The 14,830-nt window shown below is 38.0% G+C and overlaps 2 protein-coding genes across 2 annotated transcripts; one reads left to right on the top strand and one right to left on the bottom strand.

The window, feature by feature from the left end:
* Positions 1-2,716: 2,716 nt before the first annotated feature.
* LOC111612244 lies at positions 2,717-8,488 on the top strand. The gene is made up of 11 exons (XM_023352762.1): positions 2,717-2,753; positions 2,829-2,928; positions 3,200-3,323; positions 3,985-4,232; positions 4,313-4,607; positions 4,687-5,057; positions 5,148-5,390; positions 6,002-6,184; positions 6,256-6,360; positions 6,437-6,528; positions 6,602-8,488. The coding sequence occupies exons 4-11, from the start codon at positions 4,110-4,112 to the stop codon at positions 6,675-6,677; spliced, it is 1,488 nt and encodes a 495-aa protein (XP_023208530.1). The 5' UTR covers positions 2,717-2,753; positions 2,829-2,928; positions 3,200-3,323; positions 3,985-4,109; the 3' UTR covers positions 6,678-8,488.
* On the bottom strand, positions 7,708-14,390 carry LOC102236491 (dnaJ homolog subfamily A member 2-like). The gene is made up of 9 exons (XM_005802008.3): positions 14,232-14,390; positions 12,500-12,559; positions 11,966-12,192; positions 11,795-11,875; positions 11,037-11,170; positions 10,730-10,926; positions 10,456-10,600; positions 9,350-9,477; positions 7,708-9,254 (listed from the first exon to the last, which is right to left on the bottom strand). Exons 1-9 carry the CDS (start codon positions 14,307-14,309, stop codon positions 9,066-9,068), a joined length of 1,239 nt encoding a protein of 412 aa, XP_005802065.1. The 5' UTR covers positions 14,310-14,390; the 3' UTR covers positions 7,708-9,065.
* Between the last annotated feature and the right edge of the window lie 440 nt (positions 14,391-14,830).

The raw sequence follows: 14,830 nt of genomic DNA, 5'->3' as shown, positions 1-14,830 counted from the left end.
TGGAACTGCTGTTTGGTACTTTCCGTATCCAAGAAATATTAACCCAGATTGGTGCAGCTGCTTAATGAACACAGGCACATAAAAACAGACATTGATGAAGTGAGATCACAGTCAGGTAAAAATCCAGACGAGATTCCAGAAGTTATAAAATTCTTGATAGAAATTTTAAACACTTTTTTGTTTCTAACAATGAGAAGTGTACTAATAAGTCTTTTTTTTTAAGTTACAACACAAGTTGACACAAAACAAAAGGGATTCAAATGTTTCTTTAAATATTGCAATTTTTAAGTAATACATGTTGTACAATCTGGGTGAAAAAGTGGAAATAATTCATCAATGACTGAACATTGTAAAATTTACCCAGACCGACCAAGCAAAAAAAAAAACAAAAAAAAAAAACGCAAAACTGTGAAAGATTTATTTTTTTCAAGATCTGATTATCTGTTGTCAACAAGAACATTTTTATTGATGTTTATTTATGATACACATAGCTTAAATGTTGCCTCGAATAGCTTATGTTGCAGTTGATTTATTATAATTGGTATAACTGCTCCATTATTTTTACCTTATATCATAAACAGACAAAACAACATAAATAACATGCAACAATACTTTTTTGTCAGAACTGTCTGTGTTTTAGGTTGCAGGAGGACACAAAAGCTGGTCCTGTACTGGTGCAAATGTTTTGGATGTGCTCCTTGAAATGGAAAGGGCAAAGGAAAAGAATGAAACGGTACAATAATTCTGCCTTCTTTGTATAGATCTGTTTCTTGATATTTTCATTTAGTGCTAAGAAGAGTTGCCATTTCTGCAGCTTTACTGGGACTGTCAGCTTCTTAACAGTGGAAATCTTCATCAGATGTTGCAAAAGTTACCCCAAAGAAATGACTCAGAGGTTTTAAGAAATGCTTTTAACTCTGTGTCAGGACTCCCGCAATCACAAACAGCTGAAATAGACATATTCCAGGTAAGCGGCTGGCTGCAACTAGGGACAGAAAGCCAACACTTTATTTGCTCTACTATTTCTCAAGTTTTACATTTGATACGCAGAGTGAGAAAGTGCTGGAAAAAAAGCAGCTCTGCCAAACAGCCACAAGCTTGAAGAGGCTCCAAAAAGCCGTCAAGCAGTGCTGGGCCAGGTGAGCATGCTTCAGCATGCTTTAAAAATTATTCTCTTTTGCAATGACAGTATAGGCATGATGCAATATAGACATTGCAAATTTTACATTTAGGGACATTGCTGAGTATTCTACTGTGAACAACAAGGTTTAAGTAACATTGAAGATATTTAACCCTTTTTGTCCATGATGTAATGATGTGCTTCTTTTATGTATTTTTGTTGTTTAATTGTCTTTGTTCCTCCTCAGACTGGCATCAGAGGGCGTTAGCAGCATTTTGCCCTCCCCCTTGTGTAACCAAAGGTTGGGCCTCGGGGGTCAGACATGGGGCTCTGTTTCCATGTCGGATGTCATCCATCTAGTGGAAGTGAAATATGATGTGGTGACTCACTTGCTTTACACAGAAATGCTTCAGGAGCACTACAGTAAGGGCATGTCACTCTGACCTGTGCTCACAATAACCCCAAATAATGTCTGCGACTTCCCAGGCCTGACAATGACTTCGTCAGCATTGTGCATGTTGCTCCAAATGTGTTCCTGTTTCACATCTGTTTCTGGTTATTCCTCAGTCCACAGTGTTTGGGAGATGCTGCTTCCCTGGCAACAGAGAAAGGAAGTGGAGGCACTGGAAACTATGGCAGAGGAAGTTTTGCAGTCTGCTGACATGCTGGGCTTGGTTTTCCTGCCTGGAGCATTCAGGATATACAAGTAACCCACAACCACAAAGTTTGTAAACATACCAGTGTTCACTGTAGAGTTCTCTCCTCCAGTTTCAGGAATTGAAAGCAGGTTTCCCCTCAGAAGTCAAACAAAATCATTAGAAATCTGACATGTGAGGATAATGTTAAAATTTAAAGCTGATGGCACATCAAGCATACATCTATCCATGGTTGTTTATATGCTTGCTTTTATGTGTTTTGAGGGAAATTCTTATTTTTATGATTTATTATTTGATAAGGAGAAATGTTAAAATTTTGTGATTAATTGAATTATGGTATTTTATGTCAGAAAATATGTTTTGGGTAATTTTTTTAGAACATTAAAACGGAATAGAAGATGGTAAAAATTTAAGTAAAGCCCTGTTGCGTTCATTTTTAAGGAACAAAATTTTACATTTATTTTAAATGTATATATTTCCCTGCAGAACAAGATGTTCAGAGTTAAGGGAAGAATCATGTTCAGCTGTTGCTCTCCTGAATGAGTTGCACACTTTTTGTCAACAAGAACAAAATCAGCTGACAGTCCTGGGTCAGAGGTGATTACAGACTATTTATCCATGCGCTTCTATTTTGAGGAGTTGTTTGACAATACATTTTACTCACATGCAGCACATTACAAAAGTATTCATAGAGCTTATAACGAAAGGAGAGGAAGCATATGACAACATAACAAAATGTAAAAAAATAAAAAAAATAGAAAAAACATTAAAGGTAATAAAAACTCAAATTATATCGCTTGCATAATCTTGGATATTGATCTTGCACGAACAGGAATTAATTAGCCTTTTTTTTCCAGACTGTGTGACAAAAGTTTGAGGCTTTTGTGTCTCCATGTCCTTCTGGCGATTTACAGAGCTCAGAGAGAAAAACAATCTCACAGCGCTCTGCTGGCATCTCGTCAAACCTGGGAGTCATGGTGAGTTTACAAAACCTACAGGATTTGTCTCCAGCCTTTTGTGCATGCACTGTTAAAGCTCGTCCTTATTTTTAGGCCACAGGTTCTCAGTCCATGTAGAGCAGAATATGTCACTCTGCTGCTACAGAATGAAGACAAAGGAGAGGAAGGAAAGGACTTTGAGACAACAGAGCAGGTATTTCAAACTATAGACAACAGATGTCTTTTCTCTATCGTTTACCTCAAGCAACATATGGAAGACAATTGTTACTTTATTTGCACCTTTGATATCAGTTAAAGATCCATCTTTGTATGGATTTGTTCAATGTTAATGGTTTACACAATGTAAGACTTATCTCTAGACATCATCAGGCAGAATTTTATGCTTTGTGTGGGGTGCAACATCTTTCTAAAAGAAAGTACTGCAGAATGTTTTCTTATCAGTAACAAAACTAAAACTTTGTCAGAGAACAGAGCTACAGCTACTTGTGCTGACTCAGGAAAAGGAGAGGAAGCATCTGCTCACGTTGCTGCACAGGATCTCCCTAGAGGATTTACAAGAGGAAGGCTGCGCAATACCTCCAAAAGATAGTAAGTATTGTTTTTTCCAGCATTTTTTCCCTCTGATGCCTGCTCATTGCTACAACTAGCTAGAATCCTCATCATTTACCTTCACTCCTCATTTATATGAATCAGTTTTAGGCTTTTAATAATGATTGATAACCATCTTCCACAATAATTTGGAATACTTTGTGGATTTTGCCCACCTTTTCATGATTCAAAACTTTAAATACAGGCTCAAATGCATATACCCAACTTCCTTGACACATTTCAGAGGAACCAGACAGTTTCATAGTCATCAAGTCTGATATGTTATCCTTTCTTTTATCTGAAATGTATGCACTCATCTCAATACGTTGGTTTTCTGGCACTCTCTAAAACATAAACCTTTCTCCAGAAGGCACCTGATGTTTTCATTAAATTAGCTACACATTTCGCTCATGCTCGAAGGAACTTTTTCACAAGCAGTGCTTCCTTCTTGGATTAAATCATCTCAATTCAGCCTTTATAGTTCCTGGGTTGCTACTGAACATTGTAACCAGTTCTCCTTAATCTTTGGGTGATAGTTTCGGTCACATGGTTACATATATGTTCTGACAGAAAGATTATACCAAATAAACACTGAAACTAGTGTTGAAGTACTTCAATGGGCTTCCTAACATTCTGATATCTTATTTATTATGGCTTGCAGATGGTGGCTTTGATGCTGACCAAATCTCCTTGAGGGCTGGATGTATAAACAGACTAAAACAAATCCATGCTCAGCTCCAGACACAGAATGGAAGTGAGAACAACTCAAAGCAAACCAGCATTCAGATGGACATGCAGGGAAAATGGTCACAATCTCTGCTGGAGGACTGCAACCTGCTCCTTCTGATGCATCTGATGGAGCTTCAGGAGGGCCAAGCTTTAGCATTGCTGCAAGTGCTTCTACGTCGGGTGAGTGTAGCTTCTGTCCAGTGCAAGGGACAAATATTAAGGCATGATAATTGACATAATAACGGTGTATGTTTTGTTAGGATTCACAGGCAGCCCAAGCTCTGAGAGAAAAATATGAAGCTGAATTACAAACCCAACGCTTCCCCAACCTGCTCCATCTCCTGATGGCAGATGATCCTCTAATCCCTGGCTCTATGTTGGCTAAAAACATCAACAATGAGCAGGTCACACCTGAATCATCCTGCACAGGAGAAGTTGAAAACATTTATGCAGAATCAGTTCCCACTACAACTACTGACTTAACTAATGAACCCAGCAGGGAAAGTGTAGAAGTTCCAACTGCTGGAGGTTCTGCTAAACAGGAAGTCTGCTCAGGTATCTGCATTGGAAGCACAATCAAAACCAGAAAGCACACTCCCAAAGCTGAGGCTATAATCTGTTTGGATGCATTCAGGTTGTGGGGCGATCATGGAGGAGCTACCCTATTTGGAGATCCTGTATGTGCCTGATGCACAGGCCAATGCTCCAACTCCAGAGGCTGGAGCAGGTAGGGAAGAAGAAATAAACACAAACCTTGAGTGTTTTGATAAACAGGGATCCCTGATCCCCCTTGCTTGGAGCAAACCTCCTGAGGATGATGCAGACCATAAGGCAGAGGAGGGAGATGGAGAAGCTGAAAAGTATCAGGACACCCTGAGCAGTCTAGGAACCCAAGGCCAGTCCACACAATGTGAAGAGGCGGTTCAGAAGAGAGACAGCAAAGTGGTGGACACTCTGGCTCAGTATGATGCACAGTTTGCAGATCAGCAGTTGAAGAAAGTAGAGGTACTGCATTAGCAGCATGACAAATTACATTGTCACTGTTGTGTATTTGATTTTCTCCTCCTTTGTTTTAATTAATTGGCCTTGAACCAGAATCCAATCCCAGACCAACCAAGTGAAGGAGAAGCTGATACTGAAATTGATCCACGCTCACTTGCAGAAAACCTGCTGGAGGTACAGCCGCGTGTTTCTAGGGATTCCTTCGGCTGTATTGCTGATGGAGCATCTGGTCACACAGTCAGCACCAGCAGAGAGATGACCGAGTCTGAACTCTGGGACATCAGAGGGTCAGAACTCTCTGATAATGAGGAAATGATTCATTCTCAAGAATCAACAGTAATTCATTTTTTGTTTGTTTATGTCAACAGTGCATAACTTTGTCACCGCCACAGTTCCAGTCAGACGTTTACATGCTCTCATCATGGGCATGAATAGCATATTCACTGAAGCTGTTAAAGATTTAGCTGAAATTAATTTTTTTTTATGGACTGCTTAAATACTAATATAATCAGTTATTGTTTCAAAGATTTTTTTGGCACTAGTAGCCTTTCTTTCATGGTAACCTCACAGAAAATGGGGTGAAGAGAGAAGGGGATGACGTGCAGCAAGTGGCCTGAATATAGTAATCTACTGCAGTTGATCTAAACTCTGGGCCAGACAGCGCACCATTAGAATGTTTTTCAAAAGAAAATTTGGGTGCACACGATTTAGGCTATAAATACAGGTCCAAATATACTTAAACTCATTAAAATTTGGTTAAACGTCCGTTGGTAAATTACAGGTAAAGCACACACACCCACTAAACAAATTAGGAAATTATTAAAAGTTAATTTATTTTAGTCACTAAGTGAAGCACATTACAATTACACAAAAATATGTGTTTTCAAGTCTTTATTTCGGCTAATGTTGATTTCATGCTGACAGTAAATAAATATCTGTTTATGTAGCAGATAGCATCCAGTCTCTCTGGAAGAACCACAATGTTGGAAACGGATCAATTGGAACGGAAAGAGCTGATGAGAGATCAAGTGTCAGCAGTGGAAAGAGAGAGAACTATGCGCAGCTTGGTGGACATGCAAAGAAAGTTTGAACAGAAACACCAAAGAGACAAAGAGAGACAGATGTTTAGGGTGAGAACTGTGAACACAAAGACACTGAAAGTGCCTGTCAGACAAAGATGTGCACCAATATTGTTTTTCAGGTTCAGGAGCGTCTCTCCATCATCCTCAACAGAAAAGCAGAAGAAGACTTGCTTGGTCTTAAACACACAGACAGGCTAAAGCATCTCACAGAAGATCTACCGCTGGTAACAAAATACCTCAAAGCTTACTATAACATCTGATATGTTGTGTATAATTGCAGTGTAACATGTTATGTTGAAGGAGGACAAGACTCAGCAGAAGACTGTTGTTAAAGAGCGACTGGAGCAACTCAGAAGAGAGCGCTCCTATATCATGCAGTCAAAAAGAGACAGGTAAACAGCACTGCTTTGAAGTAAAAAAATAAACAAGAGTAGTTTTAAACTGCTATGCTCTTGCATCCTTTAGGAATACGACAGGATTTAAGGAACTTCTAGCTCCTGTTGCTCTGAACAACAATGAGACGGAAGATGAAGCAAGCTGAGATACAGGTGGTTTAAGGTGTTTGGTCCTATTGTTATCACTGTTAATGCAAAGTATTAAATAAATATTTCCGTGCCGTAAAAAAACCTCACAATGTCACTGTTTTTGCTTTTATATAGCAGTTGCATGGTTCAGATTACCATATTTTGATATCAGACAAAGATAATCTGGGTAAAATACAAAATTCAGTGTTCAATAGATTTTTTTGCTAACAGTAAAAACATATGAAAATGTGCCCCTAAAAAGCCCTTCGTTGTAAAGGCCATTTGCTTAAAATTCCATAAAATGACAAGTAAATGCATGTTAAATCTCTTTAAAGAAATGTTTGCTCTCTGTTCTTTCCAGAATCGTTTTATTTAATCCACATTGGAGGGGTTTTGAGTACACTTTCAGGCATAGTTCACTTCCAATTTCCAATTATTGCTGTTTTTTAACAATTCACAGGTGGACTTGCTGGTGTGCTTGGAAACCTTTACCTGGGTGGAATGAGGTTGAACTTTGGGTCACAAAAGGATGTTATTTTTTGGAACAGAATTCATTGCCTGACAGGTTCCAGCCAATCGTTAAGGCAGCCACACACCACTATGTTTAACTGTTGGGATGTGCTTTTTCTAAAATGATGTGTTCAGGTGAGCCACATTCCAAAAGGTTCCACTTTTTGATTTATCAATCCACAGATTTTCACACCAGTCTCAGGGATCATTCAGACTTTTATTTTTTTTGTTAAATGTGAGACAGGCCTTTGTGTTCTTTTTGGAGAAAAGGGTAACCGAGGCTACCTTTCTCTCCAATAAAGAAAATATTTGATGTTGTGTATTCAGTTTATCTTTGAGGATAAATTCAGTTTAAAGATCTGACACCTTTAAATTTTACCAAAGCAAGAAAAAAAATCTGCATGGGGCAAAACATATTCAAAGTTCACACCACATTTGGGTGTAATTATAGATATCATTCGAGACTTGTCTCTCTTTTCTTTGTGAAACTAATTAATCAGTAGGCTATGACTGAATAGACTGAGATTCACATATGCAGCTGTTTAATATACATTTTAATTATCACTTTGACAACCATAAGCATTAACAATAATGAAATTTCACTAGAACCCCCTTCACCTGTGCACAATATCCCAAGAAGCCAAAGTTACATACACAATGAGTCACAGAGGTGCATGTAAACATTCAAGAGTGGCTCCAGTTAACTTTCTTCATGAGAACACTTACATTTATAAATTGACCATTGCTCAATTCCGTGAGAAAGTGTTGTAACTGCAGAATGACACCTCTGTAAATGTTAAATGCACCCATTGACTGGTACTGTTTTTATTTACAGATATGAGAATGAAAATGTTGCATCATGTGAGGGGACGTTGGTTTGGCTAGTAACCATACAATAGGAAGATGTCTATACAGAAGGTTGAGTGTGTGCCAAACAGTTTTCCTACAATGCCGTTCAAGTAAGAGGAGGGAAATAAGTACATTTGAGATTTTCTACACTTAGATTTTTCATCCTCCTCTCACTTTATTTGGTATCCAATCTCACTGCAGTTCACCACAAAGCAGCAACACCAACCAGAGTAATAAGCTAGAACATTCCGAAAAAGCTCCAACACTGAGCCACCGCATTTAAAACAAAAGTGTCAAGTCTAATAAAACACATAACTGCAACGTTTGTCGTTTCAAACACGCAAACATTCACACCAATGAGATAAAGAAGTTTATACTCCACTCAAAGGGAAAAAGAACAATATTGGTGTGTCAGGAGCTCAGGGCTTTCAAATCGTTTGCAACAGCTAGAAACCTAAAAAAAAAAAAATAAAGCACAAGCAAATTACAGTTTCACACGATAGTACAACCTAAAGTTAAACTATCATATTAATTAGAGGCGGGTTAAATATTTAGAAATCTAATCAGATTAGCTTATGTAGCAGCGGGGCTCTTGAATATAATTTTAAAAAGTGAGGCGATTTCTTTCGTCACTCTGAAAGTACATAGTCACGCTCATTGGCAAGAACTGGCATCTATTCCTTTATGACTGAATCACACCTCAACTCAAAATAGTCAACAATATTTGCAGCTTGTAGACTAGACTGTTGTACACAGAAAAAAGATAAAGCTTAGGATGAAGACAGACTTCCTTTCTGGAAACATTTACAAACTTAATAAATGTTCATCACTCAACTGCGATCTCTCTGGGGAGGTGTTGGAACCATGGAACTGAAGGGGGAGCCTTATTTACTTTTTAGAAGGGATTTTGTGCATCACCTTGTCACTGGAGGCATGAAAAAAGTGTGTGTGTTTGTGTGCGTGTGCGCGCATGTGCATCAGGTCTCAAGTAGTGCTAGCAATGGAACTTGAAGGGTGTTTATGTGAAAGTCTATGTATGAGTCTTTCTACTGGTGCGCGCACTGCACCCCGGGACCGTGATGGCCCCCTTCATCATCAGAACTATCATTATACGCCTCTCTCCTGCCTCCACTGCCAGACCCTTGACTTCTGTCAAATTCTGCAAGATCAACTTCTTCAGCATCTGCAGCGATGTCAGGATTGTCAGCTCGGGCTGGAAGAAGGTTCTCCAAGTCCTTAAAGAGACATCAAACACACAAATAAGTGATAGCTCTAAACACCATTTCATTATAAAGTGCATAAATGCAGAAGTTCTTCGATGGAAGCTCACATTGAGTTTTTCAGGGCTGATCCAGTTGCTTTCTGGGAACTGAACGTCAAACTTGATGTAAAGATCTCCTTTTTCAAATGGATTTCTGTACTGAGGCATTCCCTCTCCTTTCACCACTCGAATACAACCTGCAACAAAAAAAGTGATTTAAAATCAATCAGAAGGTAAATATAAAGATTTAGTATCTTAGATACTGTATAAACTTGTAATTTAAGTGCTACACAACATATACAAAGCTTTAAGTTAAGGATTGAATGCATAAGAAACAAGATGTTCTCATAAAAATGCCACTTGCAAGTTTTCAATAAAGCCTTATTGTAGGGCAGGACAATAAATCAGTAATATATATCGCAATAGACACATAATTAATATAAAGAGATAATATATCTGATAGAATATTCAACAATTTCACTGAACTCCACATAATTCTGGGGGTTGTAGGCAAAGTTTAAATCTCTCAACCTGTCTAGGCAAGCTAAGCAAGGTTGGTGGCATCAACTCAGTCACTCACTCTGGTTTCCTAGCAACAATCTGTTGAGTAACTTGCTCAGCAGCAGTTTAAGGTTTCGCCACTGTCTCTCATAACTGCTTAAAAAAGGAACAACGGGGTGTGCTGTGGTGGCGCAGGGGGTTAGCACGCCCCACGTTTGGAGGCCTTAGTCCTCGACGCGGACATCGCGGGTTCGACTCCCGGTCCCGACGACCTTTGCCGCATGTCTTCCCCCCTCTCCTCACCCTCCTTCCTGTCTGCCTACCGTCGGAAAAATACGAGCCACAAGCGCCGCAAAAACTCTTCGGAGAAAAAAAATGGAAAAAAATAAAATAAAAAAGGAACAACAACAATGTGGAGTAAAAATTGTGGAAAGGTATCGCCACCGTTAGGGAGCATCCATATATATAACATAAAAAATAATAATTGTCAATTTCAGCTGATATGTAAACCTTATATCGATATGTATTAGCGCCTCTGATCTTTTCATTAACTGGGCAGCTTCCCCCTTCTTGCTGAAGCATCACAAGAACATTATACTGCTATCACCCTGGCTGCAGTGTGTCCAGGGTTATATGAAGCACTGCAGATGACAAGAGATTAAAAATATTTTTACCTGGCTCAATGACCTTGCCAGGTGGATATTTAACCAGCAGCTGACGTCCATCCAAGTGTGTGATGGTGATCTGGAAGCCACACAGAGCTTCGACAAGGCCAATGCGTTGGACCATGTGAAGGTCACTGCCATCACGTCGGAACTCCTGTTTAGATTAAAACCCAACGTTTTTCAATTTGATTTATTGGCAAAGATTTATCAAAGAGAACAATGATCATTTAATTTCAAAACCTTTAGCAGTAGCAAAGGTCAGTTATAAATGTTTTGAGTTTACCTCATGGTCTTTCTCTTGAAGTACCAGAACGATGTCTCCTGGTTCAACACCTGGTGCTTGGTCAGCTTCCCCAGAGAATGTGATCTTCTGGCCGTGCTTCATGCCTTTGTCCACATGAACTTCCAGAAGTTTTGTCTCCTTGCAAACCTTCTGACCCTCGCACTTTCTGCAGCGGTCCTTCTCATTTATCACCTCGCCTGGACAAAAATACACACGCATACTTTAAAAGAAAAGTATGGCTATGGTTTTCTATTGACATCATTTATCTCTGTAGGGATTGGGATGTGTGTTTGTGTTGAAGTGTTACCCTCTCCGTTGCAGTCGGTGCAGACAGACTGCATTTGCTGCACCATCCCTGGGGCCAGCTGTCTGATCATGATTTTCATTCCTCTTCCTCTGCATGTCACACATTTCTGTACTGCTCCTGCCTTACCCCCTTGACTACAAGTCAAAAGGTACAAATAAGCAACATTATTACCAGTATTCCACACATTACACACTTTTAAAAATAAACTAAAAAAAATTAAATTGTACATTACTCTATAAAGAGAATGGCAAGTATGTATATACTTCTGTGTAAACAGACCACTTGATCTAGAAATGAGCAGGTGACTATTCTGTTTTTGCTGTAGTATCTGTGTATCTAAATAATTTATACAAACATACATGTAAACCATATCATTAGAGCAGTAATAATGTAATATAACCATTATAACCAATGCTTGTTGCTTGTTTCAAAAAGAGATCAAATAATATTCTACATAAAAATTTGTGTAATTATACTGTTTTTTTTTGTTTATCTCAAGGTTATTACATCAAGAGAATAACAGCCCTTGACCTTCCTGACAGCAATGATTCTCTCATATGCATTTGTCCAATGCTATCTTTATAATAAAATTGTTTGAAAAACTGATGGGTGAAAAATGTGGAAGAAGAAAAAAATTACCATCCTAAACTCAGAAAAACTTCTTATTAAAACCATGGAGCTTGGTATTTATTATTTAGATGTGAGAAAGGTTTTAAACAGTCAGGTTTACAAATGTAAAATAAAACAAATCAACTTACCCATTGCAGGCACTACATAACACATTCTTACTGAGCTGCAGCTTTGTAGTTTTTCCATTGTACAGGTCTTCGAGAGAGACTCTGAGAGAAAAGGGTTTTCAGAAAATATCATGTTATTATGGAGCAACTTACTGTAGCTGTCAAAATAATTGGAAAATGTAAAATACGCACTTCAGAGGATGCACCATATCATCTCCTCTCCTCTTGCCTCCATTGCTTCGACTTCCCCGGCCGCCCATGAACCCGAAGAGTCCTCCGCCAAAAATGTGGGAGAAGATATCATCCATGCCGGGTCCGCCGCCGCCTCCCTCCCGAAGACCCTGTTCTCCATAACGATCATAAAGCTCCTTCTTCTCAGGGTTTGTCAACACTTCGTAAGCAAAACTTATTTCTTTAAACTGCAAAAAGAATAAAGCAAATTCAATATTTCAAATTAAACATATCAGAACTTCAGATGCTCTTTATAAAAGTAAAAACAATCTAAATACACTTGGGGTTTTTTTATAAATTATTGTGCTGATTTACTTAAAATTTTTATTTTTGTAGTGATCATCTGCACCTAGTATTACAATTTGAAATTCTGTGTAATCTTGATTATTTAGGTGAAGTTTTACATATTGGTCACAGTTTTTAGATGACTACTTTAAAACTGACAGTCTTGTGGAAACACCTAAACATAGTGTTAAATGTTTTTCAGGTTCATACCTTGTCACCAGCATCAGGATTCTTGTCAGGATGATACTCTTTAGCCAATTTCCGATAAGCCTGGAACGAAGAAAAAATTCAAAAATTAAGAAAATGTGTGACTTGGCCTTGTTGAACAAGAGACTCAACAGTTTATTTCATTTCAATGAACCAACTGCTCATATTACTAATGTTGTTATCAAATGTCAAATATGCTCTATGTGTTCCTACATAGAGCTATGTTGACTGACCCTGCTGAATTTGCTAGGTCGTCTCTGACTCATCAATCTGCTCTTCACCAATAATAGAGTAACACATTAGGATTTGTGTCAGACTCCCAGTTTTGCAACAGTGTCAAAGATGCATGTTCTTGTGCTTTCCAGGTGCTGTAGTTGAAAAAAAAAATATCTGGACATTTATAGTCAGCTGATGAAGTGGATTAAAATAGCTATGTCCAGCTATCTTATTAGCTTTCACAACTCTAAGGATGTATTTACTTTCTCCACCAAGCTCAAAGAGACATAGCATCTTTGTTTTTCTAGGTAATTATCACTGATAAAAAAAAAAGCTTTTTTAGTACCTTAATTTTCTAATTATCTTTTGAAAAAACCTGCAGATAGATAAAATAAAAAACAATGGTGCAATTATAACAACTCCTTCCAATGGCAATAGTAAACTATTTTAGATAAGAATTAGTCATTATTATTATTATTATTAGTGTAGAATAATAATTAGCAGTCATACCAAATGTAATATATCAGAATACTTAAAACTAGAGGTAAATTTGACATTAAAATTGTGTAAAAAGAGTTTACCTACATTTGTGTGTATATATTGTGGTCCAAAATTCTGTTCTTAGAGACTAGAAAGTGCTGCCTCTAGTAATGCCTACCTTAACAATGAGGGGCAAGGGGACAAAACAAAATTCAGCAATGTGCTATTTTTGACGCAACAAGCCAAAAAAGCTGATATCTCAGTAATTAACCTTCCAGAGTTGATCGTTTGAAAACTGGCAGACTTTGAAAACTGGTCACTCTGGAAAAGGGGATTTCAAAGCCTCATGTTAAAATATCTTTATCAGTTATCGAAAGAGGAGAATACCAGAAGAGCTCTGACTAAAGTTCTGGTTTTACTCATCTAAATTTACGTCAATTAGTAGCTAGCTATTAGACCAATAACGTGTAAAAGGAAAGTACACAATGTATGTTTTGGTTGCTACAGTTACACGAGGTTTTCTAGAAGGCCGTGGAGTAACCACAGTTACATGCTCATATCCATTAACAGAACCTGCATTTGTCCCAACACAAGTTTCTCTACAGCATTAACTTATGTTTAATATTGGTGAAAAAATTGAAGTAAATATAATTTATACACAATAGGCAGGATTAGCAAAACAACCATAGCTAGGTTAACTGGTTTAACCGGCAACCTCTATCAGTGTAGAGTATTCCTCTTTTTATTTAAAATAAAGGATTTACAATCTTAGAATGCAAGTGCGAATGATAATATTAACAATTTTATAGGTAATTCTTTAGCATCGTCGGGGTTCATGTTTAAAAACGTGATGTAGATGAGTATTTCAGCTGGCTAGCATGCTAGGAAGCTTCGAGACTAGCTTCAAATCAGTAAACTAACTAGCTTACTCCCACACTGGTTTTTGTTCTTTTTAGGCCAAAACAACACTTTTAACTCGTCAAATTCACCTTTCCTCCCGAGTACGAGTTATTTGTTTTTCGTTTTAGAAGATACGTACCTTTTTTAGTTCGTTTTCAGAGGCAGAAGGTGAAACTCCGAGGATGTCGTATAGCCTAGTGTCCGCAACGTTCGCCATGGTGCTAACCGGCTACCAGAGTGAGAGCTTCTGCGGAGAATCAGACGAGCTACACAAGGTTCACCGGTTGGGGCTGTACGTCCATTCTAATCCACACACTATGCTTCTTCGCAGTTTTATCCAGGGTTGGAACCCGTTTTAACCCATTCATGTATGAATTATGATAAACTTACTCAGAACTTTTGAAGTTTTTTTGAATTACCTTTTGCATTTTCTTCTCCAAAACGTATACATTTAAAATATTTCTACGTAGACAGAAATGTAACTGATAATGTACAGTAGTTATACATTTATGTCAGCATGCCAGGTTTGTGTGATGTAAGAAGAATACAAACAAGACAAAGCATTTAAGAACCATTTGCATTTTTACTTTGACCTATACCTACACAAATTTTACAAAGATTCTCAGCTAAAATCATACTTTTGAGACCTCCCAAAAGTATTATTTTCGGGGGCATTTTTCTTTTGTATGGTTTGATGAAACCAACGTTGAAAGCTTTGGCCACAATTAAATGGTTTAG

This window comes from Xiphophorus maculatus, chromosome 2, assembly GCF_002775205.1.
Source record: "Xiphophorus maculatus strain JP 163 A chromosome 2, X_maculatus-5.0-male, whole genome shotgun sequence".
Taxonomy (NCBI): domain Eukaryota; kingdom Metazoa; phylum Chordata; class Actinopteri; order Cyprinodontiformes; family Poeciliidae; genus Xiphophorus; species Xiphophorus maculatus.
This window is presented reverse-complemented; position numbering and strand designations above follow the sequence as displayed.